The 18,958-nt window shown below is 35.9% G+C and overlaps 3 protein-coding genes across 8 annotated transcripts in view; all 3 read right to left on the reverse strand.

The window, feature by feature from the left end:
• The window catches only part of LOC126707910 (F-box protein SKIP31), a 44,167-nt gene extending 38,992 nt beyond the window's left edge, over positions 1-5,175 (reverse strand). Inside the window, exons 1-8 of one of the 6 annotated variants that reach the window (XR_007649162.1) lie at positions 4,893-5,160; positions 4,614-4,811; positions 4,448-4,521; positions 2,995-3,070; positions 2,766-2,876; positions 2,068-2,242; positions 1,828-1,946; positions 1,032-1,257 (exon numbers count right to left, since the gene is read on the reverse strand). Coding sequence is in view for 5 of the 6 variants with exons in the window: in XM_050407648.1 (XP_050263605.1) it covers positions 1,828-1,946; positions 2,068-2,242; positions 2,766-2,876; positions 2,995-3,070; positions 4,448-4,521; positions 4,614-4,811; positions 4,893-4,994 (855 nt within the window). In the remaining variant the exon portion in view is untranslated. Of the gene's footprint in view, positions 1-1,031; positions 1,258-1,827; positions 1,947-2,067; positions 2,243-2,765; positions 2,877-2,994; positions 3,071-4,447; positions 4,522-4,613; positions 4,812-4,892 lie in introns of all 6 variants that reach the window. The other 5 variants (XM_050407648.1, XM_050407647.1, XM_050407651.1 and 2 more) reach the window with 5 other exon arrangements.
• Positions 5,176-8,456: 3,281 nt separating this feature from the next.
• Positions 8,457-9,685, reverse strand: LOC126709880 (protein TRI1-like). The gene is made up of 2 exons (XM_050410244.1): positions 9,358-9,685; positions 8,457-8,827 (listed from the first exon to the last, which is right to left on the reverse strand). Exons 1-2 carry the CDS (start codon positions 9,589-9,591, stop codon positions 8,702-8,704), a joined length of 360 nt encoding a protein of 119 aa, XP_050266201.1. The 5' UTR covers positions 9,592-9,685; the 3' UTR covers positions 8,457-8,701.
• Positions 9,686-11,715: 2,030 nt separating this feature from the next.
• LOC126708934 (uncharacterized) lies at positions 11,716-18,945 on the reverse strand. Its single transcript, XM_050408951.1, has 2 exons — positions 18,617-18,945; positions 11,716-12,235 (listed from the first exon to the last, which is right to left on the reverse strand). The coding sequence occupies exons 1-2, from the start codon at positions 18,869-18,871 to the stop codon at positions 12,035-12,037; spliced, it is 456 nt and encodes a 151-aa protein (XP_050264908.1). The 5' UTR covers positions 18,872-18,945; the 3' UTR covers positions 11,716-12,034.
• Positions 18,946-18,958: the final 13 nt, after the last annotated feature.

Here is an 18,958-nt window from a genome sequence, read left to right on the forward strand (position 1 = left end):
TCTAATGGGGAGAAAATGGACAGAGCACCTGCAACTAAAATTTTGGTGCTAACTTGTGGAGAGAGAGAGAGAGAGAGAGAGAACCTTAAATAAAACAATCTCAAAAGCCCAAATCAGATCTACTATGTAAAGTTAAACAGAAGCTCACAAAACAAAAGTAAATAAATGAAAGTTGTGCAAGAAAATAGTCATGGCCTTGCCTGTTTTCTACAGGCAACTACAGGCATATAACCCTCTTATTCTTTTCCCCAAAAAAAAAAAAAAAGTAATAATAATAATAAAAGCCATCTTATTCACATTGCCTTTGAATTACAGAATTGAATTTACATAAGAGAAACTCATAGATTAGGATGTTTGCAATGCCTAATTATTTGGATGATGTAATGTCTGCTTTAGTGTAAAAAAATTATGTTAGACCAGAACATGCCCCATTTGATATGTAGCTAGTGCTTATGTAACAAGGTGATGTGTGCATCAAACATCTTTGTTTATCATGCATTGTTTTGGAGTCTCCAACATACAATGATTTATGATTCAAACTTCTTGCATCCTTGATAAACAGGGACACAGACACATTGGTCTGTTGTTGGGGGTCATGGAATTCTCCACAAGTTTACGGAGGAATACAATTTCAAACCATGAAGGTTCAATTTTGATAGTTACAATAGGGGTGGGGAGATTTGAACCTTAGACGTCTCCATTGGAAACACAAGGAGGTGCCAATTGAGCTACAAAGCTCTTGGCAAAACCATGAAGATTCAAGGGGGTGTTTGGGAGAGTAGTTTGAGTTATGTTGTTTGGGTGTTTTTGATATACGTGTGAGTGAAAAAGTGCGTGGAAATGTGTGTAATGTTGTTTAAAATGTGTAGTTTTGTGTTTGAGATGGCTTGCCAAACAGGTCAGTTATCCAGAAATCCTACCAGAAAAGTGAACAAATATTTTGAGAGTTTTAAGAGGTTTCAAGGATAAGTTAATGCATGTGCTGAAATAAATAAACAATATGTTAGGCTAGCGTGCTTCAACCTTCTTACCTTCTACCAAAAGGGTCCCACATACCACAATCCAGTTGAAGTTGAACTGTTGAGCCATACAAAGAAATTGGTGGAAAACATGGCGGACTTGATCATGAAGTTGATGATCCAGTCAAACACTATATGAATAAGAAGGCTTAATGCCCAGTTTTTGGCACTAGAAAACAGGGCATCTAGCTATTGAATTGAGCAGCATTCTTGGCCATGTGACACCCACGTGTACTTTCTGTGAGATTCACGTGTTCTCTTTGTTAGAAAATAGATGAAGAATTAACACGGACCTATTGGGCATAGTATCCAAGTTACTCTACCAAATTAGTGGGCAAAAAGTTCAAGGGGTCTTAGTGCAATAGCATAAAAGATTAGGGTGTGTTGGTGCAAAATTCAAAAAGATGGTCCAAACACAAGACATCATATCATAAATTATATTCCAGAATCAAACATGTTAGGAAATACAGCTACATAAAACTAGCTGCAAAGAATCATTGAACCTCATCCATGACAAGTATGTAATTTATGGTATCAACTATAAGAACAAGAACATTTACGGACACAAGGGAAAGAAAGGATCGGAAATTCACAAGATTATTTTACAGGAGAAAATTGAAACACAGAACCCTAGTTCTGTCCAACACAAGTAATCCTCCACCCATCTGATACAATCTTAAAATTTGATTAACAGGGGGGGCCAACTTTGTAAAGAAAAGTTTCATGGCAAGAAAAACAATTGAGATTTGAAAGTAATTGACTAAACTCAAGAATGAGGCAAAATAAGATACAGGAAATTTATACTCACATTATCTGGATCCATTTCAGCTGCTGAAAGTAGCCTATCAAAACAATGCCCAGATATTTTACAGACCAAAATCTCATCGGTGGGATCCATAACAATTTCTCTGCATGCATCATCACAGACTGGAAAATAAAACATAAAAAAATTAACCAATAAGCTCCAAAGTCCATGCATTAAACATGTGCTAAATACTTGAATATATCAATACATAAAAAGGTTGATTTCCTGAAAAGTGTTCTCTACCGTGTACAAGTCCAGTCTTCTCACAAATAAATACATCTCCAATATGGTAGTAAGAACATGTTTCTCCAGAACAAGCATGGTCAGTGACCACCTTATCAGTCAGGCCCCTGCTGCTTTTCCACATAGACACTTGATCAGCCACTGTCTTATCAAGAATTATTCGGTCATCATTCACCTTCACAGATAAAACAGACATATCGAGGCGGCATGAAATAGTGTTTATTTGAGTGAATGCACATTGAATCAAAAGCTCAATTTTCCAATAGATGTTTCTCTTAAATAAGAGTCTCCAGTTCTTATTCAAAGAAATAAAACTAAATAAATAAAAAAGAGAGACTCCAGTTGCCCATTAAACAGACTACGTGGCAAATAATAAATAAAGAACAAAACGCGAAAACGCCAATGAACTTTGGCTCAAATTGAACTTCCTCCTCCCATAAGAAAGGATGGGGAGTGAGATCCTGGGTTCAAAACCCATTGGGTGCATGTAACTAATTTACCAAAACTTTATAAATTATAAAAAGATAAATATCAGCAAATAAATCCTACAGATACAGAGAAATTCTCAAAAAAAATCCATAGATTTCAAGCACCATAAAAATCTACAATGTACAGTGGAGGCTGATAGGAATGGGAACCGGGTATTTTTTGTCTCTCCACATTACCCCATAGAAAAGGTGACAGGCAGTAAGTGTTACCTGTGAAGGAAGAGGTGCTTGGCTTCTCTTGGCCGCTTGCATTTGAATGTAGTACTCTTTAAACTCAGGTTGGCAATCTCTAACAAGTTCAATCATGTCCTCTTCATCGCGCTGAAGAAAGGGAAAAAAAAAAAAAAAAGTAAGCATCAATTAACTATAGCTCATAGCTTCAACTATATGTATGTTTGGATGGAGAGGAGAGGAGAATAGTGGCCAGAACTAAGAGTACCTGAATATAAAGCTGTTTCCAAGGACATTGCCGTAACTTTTTTGTAGGGGGCAACAGACCCCATCTCATACAGTACCTGCACTCATGTTGGATGAACTAGCTTAGATACACATTCAAGTATTACCTACGAACCAAAAAAAAAAAAAAAATCAAACTAATATTTCCTTTAGTTCTTGATCTTCTTGTATTTGTTTCATTGTTCAAAGTGTTCAAAGTGTTCACCATCATGAACATGATGTTCAATTTTTTTCAATAAAAGTCTTATTACCTATCAAAAAAAAACCTAAACATTTCATAACATTTCTGTAAAACAACAAATTTACATATAGTAAAGAATATAGGTGAAGAAGAAAGTGTACATTGAAGCCATATAATTAAAGATTAAGGCACCCTACACACCAGTGACTTGCTATAGACGAATTACATCCAGAGCCATAAGCAACATTTAACAGGAGAAACAAAAGAAAGAAACATTGGTAGTTCAAATATATACAGGAAAAAATACTGCTTACATCCCCAAAGTTCATATAGTATAAAGTTCATTTTTTGTCCCTAAACTTTAAAAATTTTCATTTTTTTTTTTGTTCCTAACTATTGAAAACATTATAGAAAATGGAAAAAAAAATCTTTTTTCATCCCTAATCTTTAAAAAATTATGTTTCTAAAAAAAAATATAATAAAAAAGTTCTTTTTCTGTTCCTAACCATAAAAAATGTTATAGAACTTGAAAAAAAAACCTCTTTTCATCCCTAAACTTTAAAAAATTCTTTTTTTGTTCATAAGCATCAAAAAGGTTATAGAACTTGGGGGGAAAAAAATTCTTTTTTTCATCCCTAAACTAAAAAATTTGTACTCATACCCAATGCACAAAGCTCCAACTTTTTTTGAGGTTTGGGAGTGATGATTAGTAGACAACCTTACCTTTTTTTTTTTTTTTTTTTTAAAAAAGACTGACTCTTGGACCCAAAACTTAAAGACATGTGGCTTTTGGTGGAAGGCACTCGCCATTGCAATAAGGTGCAACGTGTGACCAACTCTTTCGTGCCACCTATCCACCTAGTGTATCTTTATATATATAATCGAAGTTAAACATGTCAGATTACCTAAGGGCGATGGATACTACAAGTTTTACTATATAGCCATTAAAATGTTATTAATCCCATTGACTGCTCTCTCAATTAATATCCATCAATTGCATTCGTTGCCTTGTCAATTTTTTTTCTTTATAATTCAATAGTTGGGGGTGGGGGGATTTGTTTGTAAAGGTTATGTAAATTTTAGTAATTTCCATTCTCCAATGCCAAAACATAGTGTCTTACTTTGTAGTTAGACAAGAAAGTGTAATGCTTTCAATAGTTTCGCGACAAAAAACAAACTCATGCAAACTTTTACAATATATATATATAGCAGCAGAATAAGAAATGAAGAAGAAAGGAAATGAAAGAATACTGACAAGCGACGCCACAAAAACTCATCAGATGCCGCATAATTCAAGAAACGGCAGACAAGTGAGCAAGCTACAAGATCCTGAACAAACCCAAATAAATAAAGCAACCAAATTTATATTAATAATCATAATAAATAAATAAAGAAATGAAGATTTTGTTAATAGTAAAAACCTCGGAAGACAGGAATTTAAGGATGTGAGGAAAGAGTTCTGATGGGACTTTGCTGAAAATCCCACTCTCTATCCTCTTTGGAACAACGTTGTTTCGCTTGTTGTTGTTGTTGTTGTCGTCCTCCTCCTCCTCCTTATCTTTATCAACAAGCTTCGCTCTTTTTGCGTTTGGCTCTTCCTCTACTGTTTTCCCATCTTCCTGAAATACAAATTCCAAATGGGAATTCGAAATTTTGTTGAGAAAAGGAAATCAATTTCAAGGAAAAGGGAAAAGACAAACCTGGTCGGAGACAGAAAGAACCTCGGATTCGAGGAAGTGAGCTAAGTTCTCGTCTTCCTCGTCTAACACCACTGTCGTCGTCGTCGTCGTCGTCGTCGTCATCTTCTGCTATTACAGATACAGGACGCCTTTACCCTCGTAACCAAACACCACCACCGCAAAACTCCTATTACCTAAAAATGAAAAAAAATCTTATAATAATCAACGATCACGAACTAGACTTGTCCGATTCCCAAGCCTCGGTTTACATTTCTCTTTCACTCCTCCACGCGCGCCCTATTTTATTCACTTTCACGCGCCCCCCTTCTATAGACTATATATATTCTTTCCCAGCACTGTTCAAGTCCAATTAACTTACCTGGCGGCAAGAGAGTTTCCATCAAAAGAAAAACTTACCTGGCAAGTTTCCATCCAAAAAAAAAAGGAAAAAAACTTACTTGGCAAGTCTTTTGTTGGCAAATAAAATAGAGAAGTTCTTGTCCCACAAATTAGTGCACAATTTTACTCATAACTCGCCCATGTGGCGAGTTGTAGTTGGTGGAGGGGTAATGGTGAGTCACTCTTCTACCAACCACAACTTGGTCACCCTTTCACCAACCACAACTCGCCACATAAGCGAGTTGTGAACAAAATTGTGCACTAATTTGTGACACCAGAATTTTCAATAAAATATCGAAGTTTGCCGTTTACGTTGTAAATTAATTGCTGTTTTTTATCCTCATAATAAAAAACAATTATCATACAGTGGACACATAATTTAAATGGTATCCTATCTAGATTTAAAAAATAAAAAATATAAAAAAAATCCAATATGAAACCCATTATTTTAAACCCAACAAGCACAAAGAGATTAAGCCCAATCCAAACTAAACCAAGACTAACATTAAATTCAAATTTCAAAACAAGCTCACACGAACACAGCAACTACAACCAAAAAAAAACTTTAGCCCATTAATAAGTTAGCCCACACACAACTTTTTATTAAACAAAGTATGTCAAGCCCACATCAAAATTTAGGCCCAACCTGAAATCTTGCCAAACCCAAAATCAAATTTTCCTCTCGAGCCCAACTTAAAAATAAATAAACTGAAAAGCCCACCAGCATATAAACCTTTCCCAAAATTACACTTTGATCCCCAAACTTCTTCAAAATTATATTTTGTCCTTAAGAGTTTGTTTGGTTGGGGTGAAAACAGGGAGGATGGAAAATAGGGAGAGAAAAATATGGTGAAAAATGACATTTTTCACTGTTTGGTTCAGGAGAGAAAACAAGAGAGACAGAAAATGGGGAGGAAAATTTTCCCTCCGATGCCACAATTTTTTATCCTCCCAATTTGAGAGGAAAATGGAGAAGAAAAAGTGTTGAATAATGTATTTTACACAAATACCCTCACTTTATTCATCTCACCTATGAATTATTATTATTATATTTTTTCCATTATTCCCAGAAGTCTTCACACAACATGTATATAATATAACTAAACAATAGACACAAAAAGTGCAAATCAATAGTTGTTTGTTATGTCATTCCGTTTTGTTTTTTATTTTTTATTTTTTTTGGTTGAAATTGTCTTCCTAGGTAATAAGCAAGAGCCATAAATTTTAAATTATTATAATAATAAAAGAATTAATATAAATTTACATGTATTTGTGTTAATTTTTATATTATTAAATGAGTGTAAATATATCTATTTCTTATATATTATATAACAAGGACATAATAGTCAATTTATATAAACTATATTTTCCATCCTTTCCTTTTTCTCTTCAGCCAAACAAGAAAGTTTTCTACCCTTTCACCTTTCCATCCCTCCAACCAAACACACATAAGGGAAAACCAAATCTTTTCTATCCTCCCATTTTTCCATCCTCCCACTTTTTCACTCTTCCAACCAAACAAACCCTAAAACTTTCCAAAATTACATTTTGACCTGAACTCTTATAAAATTCTAAATTTCCAAAATTTGAACAAGACCCCCAAACTTTCAATAATTTCTTTCAATTTCATTTTCACCCACACAAATTCATTTCAATTCTAATTTCTCTCAAGCTTGATTCCTTTCAATTGAGCATCATCAAAAAGGAAAACAAAGTAATTTATTTCAATTTCACTCTCTCTCTCTCTCTCTCCCCTTTACGACCACTATTCATAGTGGCTCTACCACCAACCACCCGCAGTAGTTGTATATGGAATTAAAGTTATCAACGACAATTTTGTTACTCTCTCTCTCTCTCTCTGAGTTGGCTCATATTTGTTTATGCAAAGGCATTATGGCTGCACTCCCTGGAGACAGTATTGTAACCTTAATTTATCATATTTTGGATTAATAGCAGCTCAATAACCAGATTTCTTTAATGGGAGAAGCTAGGGGATGAGGATAACAAAATCAAGTTCATCAAAATCAAGAAACTATAATCAATAATACCATTAATAACCAGAATTGTTTAATGGGAAGCTAGGGGATTAGGATAGCAAAATCAAGTTCATCAGAATCAAGAAACCATAATCAATGATACAATTGTTTTCCATGAATAACCTATGAAGCACAGGTGTGTTTTCGGATTTGGGTGCGGGTGCAACGATTAAAAAATTATTAAAAATATTTTTATATAGTGAATTTAATATTTTTATATAAAAAAATTCAAATAAATGGTGGAATTTATTATTAAAAAACAATTATTTATGATTTGTTTTTAATAAAATCAATATTTTTTGTAATTGTAAACAAAAAACCACATTTCAAGAAGGTTCTTTTACTCATCTTCCAATTCCCGAGCTCACCCACATTAAATAATTGACTTTTCCACCTACTTAATTTATATTCTTTTGTTACATACCTTTATTCTCCTTCTATCCATTTTTTTTGTATCTTCTCATCTTCTTCTTCCTTCTTCTTCTTCTTTTTTTTTTTTTTTTCCTCTCACAAGGCCACATGAAGCAAAAGAATGGCAGCTGCTGCTTATTTCAACGGCTGTTTCAGCCGGAATCGGTATGTTTCAATGGCCATTTCGGCCGTATCGGTTGCCGTTTCCACCCAAATCAACTCGAATCTGGCCAAATCAGCGCGAATCAAAAAAAAAAAAAAGAAGGGGAGAGTCGGCATGTCGGACGCCGGATGCCGCGTCGGTGCTTTCTATGGATTGATAGAAATGCCTGGGTTCATGGAGTTGGGAGAAGTGAGGGGTTAATCAAGCATATTATGAAACATGAATGAACTCAGATTTGGATTAATGGCATTAAAGGACATCCTAATTCTGAGGCTTTGAAACTGTAGTGTAGTGTTTGATGCTTTTGAAGGGTGAACGGGTGTGAGTTGAGGTTCAAATAGGAAGTCCCTAGAATGGTTTATATACACTGTTTAAAGGCTTTTGAAGGGTGACTGTTTTTGCAGGGATTTGATCCAGTGAAGGTGATTGTGATTTGTTTGTCTAGCCTTTCATAAACCTTTCCTCACTTGTTTGATGATTCTGAGTTAAATGTGAAGTATCCTTAAACAATGTATATAAACAATTCTAGTGACAAGTTAATCCGGCATCACACAATATCAGTCTAAAGATAGTAGAGAAGAACAAATAAAGTTTTTTCCATTCATAGAGCTTTCATGGTTAACCAACCAAAATGCCACCAGAGTGAACCCAAGATTCCTTTACATACAAGACCTATCACACATTTTCCCACATCATTTCCCCAATTGTAAGTCAAACTGGGTTTTCTAAACAGAGCTCCACAGGTTAGCAAAATGAAGAAACAAAAAGATCTTTCAAGTCACTACTAGACAATGATATAGAGAGCATCAGAAGGGCAAGCATTAACTGGACTTCACAAAATGGTTGGACAGGAACTTGGCGATTTCTTGGAACTGAACCTTCTCTTTCCCATCGAAAATGGACTTCAGCTTCTCATCACAAAAGATTTCCTTTCTGTTTGCAGGGTTCTGCAAAACACCATAGCTTGTCATGCATTAGATATGACAATAACAAACACTAAAGAATCGACAAGAAACAAATGTTGTAGGCCATGGTGATAAACACTAGATACAAATCTAAAAATAAAGCCACTGATAAGCAGAAGTAGAGACAAGTGAAGTGTATATCTGTGAATCATTATAAAGTGAGACAATTTAACAGCTTAAGAGTTCCTCTGTGTGTTGGCCGAGCTCACGGATCTTCTCAAATTATGTTCCAACCATTCATGAACCTAAACAGAGTCTTTATTAAAAAGAGCATAAACAAACACAGAGTCTTTCCTCCAAGCATCACAAACATCAATAGGGAGGGAGAAACTGTTAGAACAAAGTAAACAATGGCCATTTACTAAAATAATTTATATGGGTTTATCATATTTCCACAAGTTTATCATTATTACTTGTTAAAGATAAAGATTTGAACAATCAATAGAAAAAGAGTCTAAAAAATTAAAAACTCATAACATGTAAATGATTATAGAAAAGGGAGAGGGAGAGACCTGGAGGTGTTGGAGCTTGATGTGTTCCCAGACCTTCTTGACGGCGTGGGTGCGAGAGGACTCGGTGGCACCATCGAGGAATTTGCCGAGTTGAGGAGAGATCTGAAGCACCTTCTGAATGCCGATGTTGGAACGAGCTTTGGTAGTCGTCGTCTTTGCTTTTTCTTTTGCGGCGCTCATAAGCGTCGTAGTTCCCCCAAACACTGCCCTCCAACGCGATGATGATGATGCCATTTCTCTGAGACTGTCACTGCCCACTGCTCCTTTCTTTCTAAAACCCTAAACCCTCTCTCTCTCTCTCTCTCTCTCTCTCTCTCTCTCTCACACCACAGAGACAAGTGTTCTTCATTTCAATTTAAATTTAAAATTTGAGCTGGGCCCGCATGACTCAGGCCCAGACCAAACCCGACCTTCTTCAGGGTACTTCTTCAACCACCTTTTTTTTCTTTCTTTTTAAAAATATTTTTCTCCATTATTAATTTTCCTTGATAATAAATAATAATAATAATAATGCAAATTGAAAAAAAAAAAAAAATGCAATCATTCCTGCTTCCTATTCATTCTCTTTTTCCGATTTTAAGTATCAAAAACCATGGGATTCTAACATGATAACCATGATTTCTTTTCTTTTCTTATTTTGGGCAAGTGGAATAAGTTTGATTGACTTGGTTATTTACTTACAGATTCATTACCTCAATTGTTTGCCCATTATAATTAAAATTATCCTTAAAAACAGTTTTCTCTAACTCCTTTCATATCAACATTTATTATGCCCCACAATATATCATCACAATTGAAGGGACGACTAGCTGACAAATCTTGAAAAATGGGTTTTCTAGTCTAAAGGCCCAAAATCAGCTCCTCACACACCTATAAATACCCTTTTTATCCCTTGAATTAGGTATACAAACTTTGGAGTTGTTACTCTACCATTTTTCACTTTTTTTTCTTCCACTAGTCTACTAACTTAACAATCAAAGTCTACTTGGCCAATCTTCAAGTTGACTAAGGCTAAATTAAGATTTTTCATTCTCAATGTCTATTAGGTTAAAATCTGTCTACCATGCTTCACTCCTTCTTTCATGATAAAACTCATATTATTAAAGTTGCTAGCAACTTCATATAACCAATTGCAAGACGAGCAGTTTCTTCCCCTCTTTTACATGTCTAGATGAAAGACGTACTACCAGATATTATTAATGTACTCTAGGCTGATTTGAACAGCCTCCCTTAATTGAAATGCAAGGTCTTTCTTCAAAAAAAAAAAAAAAAAGAGTATCAAAGTTCCATATATATATATATATATATATATATATATATATATATGTATTTGGTTGAATCTTCTATAATCACTTTGAGATTTATTAGAAAATTTGTGTACCATGTCTCTTCACCCATTCATTAAAAAACGCGAGACTATTAGAGCTGATAGTAACTTAATATAACCAACAAAAGTATTGAAGCTATATATATACATATATATATATATATATATATATATATATAAAAGTCATACAATTACTGATAAATAATGTTAAAAACACAACTTTCCAAAGTGTGACAAGTTATAATAAATGTAACTTTACTTTCACTTATGTCATTGGACTTATTAAGATCACTAAATGGTTTCGTTAAACAAATCCTTAAACTGCCCATCAACCCTTTTTTGCTAAACAAATTGTTCATCAACCTTGATCATTACGAAGGTTCTCGCACGCATATAAAGCCAATGGAGATGGCCTTTTTTTAATTTATTTTATTTTTCTATTTTTAATATTTTTTTCCCAATATATACAGTACATGCATTTTGAGAGCACTATAAACAGAGGCTTCCACAAGTGCAAACTAAAAAGATAGGAGACGTTCAAAGGGTCAGGGGTATAGCTATTTGCCTATTGCCACTGGTTTTAATGACATTTGAATCCATGAACCCAAAAAAAAGGTACAAGATTATAATGGTTTGTTTGAATTAAAGAGATAGGGAAGGGGACTATAGAGGAATAGAGCAGAGTTGGCTGAAAATATGCCAACTCTACTCACTTCCCTCTACTGCCCCTCTCTCCCCCTCAATTCAAACGGACCATAAGAGAGGGAAAATAAGATAAAGTTGCATCTTTGGCAAGAAGATTGAAAACACAAAAACAAATAAATCCTTTCACAAAGAATAATTATATCCATAATCAAACTATGTCAACCAAGTAATGTCACGAACTCAAAGGTTGTACACAGTGCTCTAGGCCCCTGCTTTTGCAAGGTCTAGAAGATGTAGTTGGTAGACAACCTTACCCTCAATTTTTGAAAATGTAGATTCCCAAACATAAACCTGCTACACATTGTATAGGCAGAGGACACTCGTCATTCAATCAAGGTCCAACCTCTAATGCCATAAACTCAGCAAGTAAAAATTTATAGCCCAAGCTCTTGGAGTTCTCAACTTAACCTGGCTAAGAATTCTAAGCATCTCCACAGGATTACCTTAAACGATTATCCTACATCTGACACATAAACTGGTGTACATAAAACATGTGCTAGTTAATATTATGGAATTGAATAAAGATGCTCAAGAAAGAGGATTGTAACCAATGTTCAAATGCAATAGACAAGAATCTGGATAGGAACATAAGCATTCAAAAGATTCAACTCTTCGAGTCCATGCAGAAAATGCTGGAATAGTGTCCTACTTCTTCTTCCTTCCTTTTGCTTTTGAGCCCCTTTGGTGTTTGTTGTCATCAGTTTTTGACTCTGAGTTCATGCCTCCTTGTTGGTTGAATTGTGGAGACAGCAATTTAGCAATCTCTGGTAACCCAGCTCTGTCTTTCCCATGTAATAATTTATTCAAGTTATCCTCCCAAATTTTGTCCTTTTTTATCCCAGGGCTCTACATAGGTAAAATAGCTATGTCAAGCCACCAAAGACAATCAAATTCATTGTTTTAATAAATAAATAATAATGTGTTACTCGTAGAAGAATAGACTAAAATGGTATGGGATGCAAGCCTTTTCACCATTCAGCAAAGATAACAAGGAAAACAATGGGTCAACTACATTTTCAAACAAATCTTTAATTCGGTTTAGACAATCACCATTTGGCAATGCTGTTCAGGGACTTCATAAACAAAAACCTCATCACTTGTTCTGAATTTTCTTTTATGGTAATTATTTGTTTATTTATTTTGTAATGATTGCTTTATGTGTTCTGTCAGTTGACAAGTTGGTCACTGGAATTAGGAGGTTATAACAACTAACAAGATTGATCCCAAACAGAAAGTGTAGCGACTGAATGCCTATTAACCATGTTATACGTTGCAAATCAAGAAGATTCCACATTACAACATCACTGAATGCCTATTTACCATGCTAGAAAATGCAAATCAAGAAGATTCCAGATCACAATATCACTGAACATGTAGAGAAAGGAAAAAAGTAAACAGCTGCAAATGAAGTAAAAACATCGTAAATGAAATTGATTCTCTCACCTTTTTTGTTATGTAAGTTGAGACAGGGAATGGATAAAAGCCCTATAGCCTGAGCCCCAAGCCCACCCAAAAAGGAGTACTTTAATCCCATGATAGATTGGGCACATATGAAGCTGAAATCCAACTCACTCCTTAACCTTGGTCCCAATTAATATATATTTTTAAAAATAATTACACACATCCGGTAGGTCTTGAACCCACAACTTCATCCTCCACCTTTCACTTTACAATAGGAGGACATGCCATTTGAGACAGAGCCTCATTGGCATTAGTCCCAATTAAACTCAGGTCAGCATTGAGGATACTTTTCATCTAATTAGGATTGGCCATATGTATTTGTATCTCAAATAAACTCAGTCAATGGGAAAAAATAAAATACGAAGTGTTAAAGTTTTATGATAACATAGTGATGCAGGAGGCAATGGGAAAACATATTCATTATATTTTATTTGATTTTATGTATCAAGGGCAATTTTGTAATTTCATAATATTTTAGAATGGGCTGTGCAAACAGTTCATTAGAACTTCTTTTGTGTTTTATTTAAGTTTGGCTATTTAGTTGGGCTTAGTAGCAAACAGTTCAAGTCTTAGTAGCGTTTTAAGAAATCCTAGTTCAATTAGGAATAGATATTAGACTTCTATTTAAAGAGTTGTAATGCTTTCTATTGAGAAGATTAATGTTTTCAGAATTTAAGAGATATGAAGCTTTCTTTGTGGTTTGTGTGATGCAACCTTCTCCGAGGTGTGATGCCAAGGAACCCTAGGTGTGATGCTTAGGAGTCTAGGTGTGATTTACAGTTCACGTATCTCTGTTCACAGCTCTCCTTTGTTTCATTCCCAAACCCTACTAATCCTTGTACCCTTTGGAAACCCTATTATCCCTCTTATTTTCCAGCCTTTTCCCCACCAAAACCTAACCCTAAACCCTCAAAGCTCAAGTGCTACCAGATCTGCCCCAACAGTTCTAAATCAGATTTTGTTTGTTCCCCCTTGTCCTACGTCACACAGGCATAATGTTAAGGACCTAATTGCTTGTAGTTAGAAATTTGTGTGGCTAATTCAAGGTAGCCAGGCTTACAAGAGAAAAGAGGAAGAATTGAGAGAAAGATAAGAAGTTAGGAAAAGACTTTGCTTAATATTCTGAATGAATGATTACAATTACATTCCAGCTTTTATACTAAGGCTTAGTCAAGTGTCTTGACACACAAGGGCCAAGACTGGCTAGCAACTTGGCTAACTAATTGCCAACTAAGCAGTAACTAGCAGCCCTTAACCAACTAGTTAATTTACACATGCTTAATTGTTTAAAACACATGCATAATTATTTAATCACATGCTAGAATTTTTATGCTTGGCATAGCTAATCTCTTCGCACACATGCTCTTATAAAACAACCCGGTTGCACAACGTAACTAGGACATAAGCAGCACATGTGTTAGTCTTGCTCTAGATGCTTAACATACCCCTCCCCTTCCAAGCACCTAGCCCACAAGGTGAGGGAATTAAAGCCCCAATCTGTGGAGCAATTCCTAGGTATCATCTTCTTTAGAAACACCTTGCCATTGAACTAACACCTCAATTGCAGCCTCTTTTCCAAGCTTGATCATTCTCCTTTGCAAGATGGCAATAAGCTCAGTTGACAGATCTCCTTCTTTGTCAACAGGAGGCAGTGTGGGTATGGGGTTGTGTTGGCCCAACTCAGGCTTGAGGCATGACACATGAAACACGGGAGGTGCTATTTGAAACTGCATTGGATAAGGATGCATCTGTGGAATCTTTGTTGGAGAGACAGGAGGTGGGGGAAGAGGAATTTGAGTGCGGGATTCATGAGAAATATTAATGACTGGGAGATTTATGGGGTGGATTCATTCCTCCATTTGCTAGAATCTTATATTCCCACTAGGGAAGGGGAAGATCAGATGAGATGTAAACTAAGGAGAAATGGGGATTTCACTGTGAGATCTTTTTATGAGACCTTCGGGGTTCATCTTCTATGTCTTTCCCTTGGAAAGCCATATGGAGGGTTAAGGCTCCTCGTAGAGTTTCCTTTTGTTGTGTGGACAGCGGCTTAGGGGAAAATTCTTACTTGTGATAACCTTATTAAGAGGGGTTATGCAATGGTCAGTTGGTGTTGTATGTGTCGATGCAATGGGAAGACTGAGGTCCACCTTTTGATACATTGTAGTGTGGCTTTTGACTTATGGAGTCATGTTTTTCAAATGTTTGGGATTCAATGGGTATTACCGGAGAAGGTTCTTGATTCATTATGTGGATGGCGGATTAGGGGATCTAATCTTTTTTCAGCTGTTTGGAACCTTGTTCCTTTATGTGTGCTATGGCTTATGGACTATCTAGAGGGAAACAAATCAACATACTTTGAAGATGTGGAGTGAATGTCACTCCACATCAACTCAATTGTTAGCATCTTTCATTAGTTCTCTTTATGAGTGGTCCTTTGCTTTGGGTCTTATTTTTGTTCAAAATTTCATAAAGTCAATTCATATGTAAATATTTTTTCCGATTGTAATTCTTAAGGGTACTTCACATCTTTCGTCATGAAGTAGTCTCTTTTCAATAAAATTATTCTTACCTATCAAAAAAGAAAAAATGAAACACAAGATGAATCCGTGAATTGGGGGGCAGATCCAACTTGTAGGCTACCTCTCCAATTCTTTGGATTACCTAGAAAGAACCAAAGAACCTAGGGGACAAATTCAAATGCCCTCTTAGGCCCAAAGATTTTTGCCTGTAAGGCTGAAACCTAGAGTACACCCAATCTTCAAGGAGCTATAAGCCTCTGCTCCTGCATGAAGGCTGCTCCAAGCCCTTGGCCATAGGCATCACACTCAATGGTGAATGCCTTGATGAAATATAGCAAGGCAAGCAGGAGTAATAGACACAACTTCCTTGAGTTTGTTGAAGGGCTCTTATGCTTGATCTCTCCACATGGAAGCATTCTTCTTTAGTAGAGCTGTCAATGGGGCTACAATTTGCCCAAAACCTCTTACGAATTTCCTATAGTATCCTATGAGACCTAAAAAGCTCCTCAAGGCCTTCAAGGAACTTTTTTTTTTTGATCGGTAAATAAAAACTTTATTGAAAAAAACAAGAAAAGAATCAAATTCCTTGGTACACAGGATGTGTACAAGGAAAGCAAAAGTCTACCCAAAATTACATAAATCTACAAAATCTAAAACAGAGGCATGTCAAGACCACTCAAAGCAGTCCTCCATTCAAACAAGAAATAAGGAAAATGTGCTTCAACTCGATGATAGAACGCTCCTCCCCTTTGAAGATTCTGTTATTCCGTTCTCACCATATGTTCTACATAATAAAATGCGGAATAACATCCCAAGCAGATGTGTACAAGGAAAGCAAAAGTCTACCCAAAATTACATAAATCTACAAAATCTAAAACAGAGGCATGTCAAGACCACTCAAAGCAGTCCTCCATTCAAACAAGAAATAAGGAAAATGTGCTTCAACTCGATGATAGAACGCTCCTCCCCTTTGAAGATTCTGTTATTCCGTTCTCACCATATGTTCTACATAATAAAATGCGGAATAACATCCCAAGCAGATGCTGACCTATGTCACCCAACACCTCTAAACCAACAAGCAAGCAGCTCAAACACTTGTTTAGGCATAACCCAGGAAATTCCAAACAAGCTAAATAAAAAGGACCATAAATCAGAGGCAAAAGGACAGAGAGTTAGCAGGTGGCCCACCCATTCCCAATCATTTTACACATACAACACCTGTTAACAACACAAATACTTAACTAAACACTTGTTAAATTATTGGGATCTGCCTTCACTCCCTGCCCTAAGAAAATCTAGCCAAGATACTTAACTTCTTGGCACCTAAATTTACACTTAGACTTCTTGGCATAAAGCTAATTCTTTTGCATGACCTCCATGACAACTCTTAAGTGCTTCGAATGCTCTGCAAGGGTCTTGCTAAACACAATTATGTCATAGAAACACAAGAAAAAACCTTCTTCAAAAGGGCTTGAATGGTTGATGGGGCATTTGTTAATCCAAAGGGCATCACTAGGAACTCATAGTGTCCTCAGAAAGAAGACCCTGCCCTTTTTTTAGTGTCAGTCATGAATCCTAAGTTCTCTCTTTGGAATGTCCTCCTTGCTCATCCTTATTTAATAATAACCTGACCTCAAGTCAAGTTTGGAGAAGATCCTTGCCCCCTCCAACTTATCTACTACAAGAATTGGATATATACCTTTTATTCTCTTTTTTCAAAGCCCTATGATCCGCACACATTCTCCAGCTACCATCATCCTTCCTAACCAAAAGAACAGGTGAGGAGAATGGACTTTGACTAGCTCTAATGGACCCTGCATCTAACAATAGCTTCACATTTATTTTGATCTCATTCTTCTAATAATATGGATACCTATAAGGTCTCACACAAATAGGCAGTGCACCATTTTTTTTGGGACATGTCTAGAATCAAATTAGATAACTTTTGGAATTTAAAAATTGATAAGTTCTATATATACACCAAGTAAATAATTTTGTTCATAATTTACTTATAAATTATGACTACTCTAGCTTTAAAATATTAGTGTGTGTATATATATATATACTCCTTCCGTCCCAGATTATTTGTCACTTATAGAAAATCCAAATTTTTAAAGGAATATCATTAATGCAGTGTCTTTTAAATAAAAAGGTACGAGATTCCAAAACTAGCCTAATTGAATTCAACTCTAATAAAAGAGGGGCATTAGGTTTTTGTTAATTAAAATAAAGGGAAAGTTAGGAAATTTATTTATTAACAACAGAATAGATGACTAAATATTTGGGGCGGAGGGAGTATATATACATCCATTGCAGGTCCTTGCCCTCAAGCTGGTTCTTGTCTCCTTTCTTGTGCTTCAATTAGACTCTTCATGGCCTCATTGATCTGGCCTACTTGCTGAGTTAGGACCTTCAGGGTTCTAGTATGATGATCCTGAGTTTGTCTCAGGTCAATGATGGCTTCATTCATCTGTGCAACTTGAGTTCCTTCAGCCATGGCATAATCTCACTGCTCTAATATCAGTTGTTAAGAACCTAATTGCTTGTGGTTAGAAATTTGTATGACTAATTCAAGGTAGCCAGATCTCCAGGAGAAGAGAGGGAGAACTGAGAGAAAAGAAAAGAGTTAGGAAAATAATTTGGTTAACATTCTGAATGAATGATTACAATTACATTCCAGCTTTTTATACTAGTCGAGTACCTTGACACACAAAGGCCAAGATTGGCTAACAACTTGGCTAACTAACTACCAACCCTCTGACCAACTAGTTAATTCCCACATGCTTAATTGTTTAACACACAAACGCTGTGCAACCTGGTTGCACAACCATAACATAGGACATAAACATAGGCAGCACTAACACAAAAGTGACATCATTTATGAAAACTAAAAAAAACCCAATTCATTTCAATGGAGAAGAGTAAAGAAAAAAGAATATTGAACGGTAATTAATGAATTGTGAGTGAATGATTGCGGACAGTTTGTAAGGGAAATCTCATCAAACAGTTGCAAGGCATATGAAGAAAATTTAAATTACTATACTCAATGGAAAACCCAATTCATTTGAATGGAGGAGAGTAAGAAAAATGAAAATGGGCGTTAATTTAAATGACACTTAATGAATTGTGAATAAATTATTGCAGACGGTTTGTAAGGGGAATTTCATCGAACAGTTGCAAGGCATATGAAGAAAAATCAAATTACTAACAGAAAAATCATTGTTCCAGAGAGAGAGAGAGAGACCTGGGCAGTGTAGAGCTTGAGGAACTTGGAGATCAACAAGGCGTTTTCAGAGCGAGAGGTGCCGGGAATGTTGAGGAACTTGCGGAACTCAGAAGAAGAAGAAGAAGGTCTGATGGCTTTGAGTACCCCTTTGGGAATGGGACGATTGGAATAGTGAGAATGAGGGACTTTGGTGCTCATGCTTCTGCTTCCTACTATTCTAAAGGCTGTACCCACGCTCCTCATCGCCATAGCCATAGCCATCGCCTTGCCCATCCTTTTTCGTTTTCACCACCTACTTTACTTGTTCACACTCACGATTCACGCCCCTTTGACGTGTCTCTACTCTGTACCATTACTCCT

This window comes from Quercus robur, chromosome 12 (genome assembly GCF_932294415.1).
Source record: "Quercus robur chromosome 12, dhQueRobu3.1, whole genome shotgun sequence".
Classification (NCBI taxonomy): domain Eukaryota; kingdom Viridiplantae; phylum Streptophyta; class Magnoliopsida; order Fagales; family Fagaceae; genus Quercus; species Quercus robur.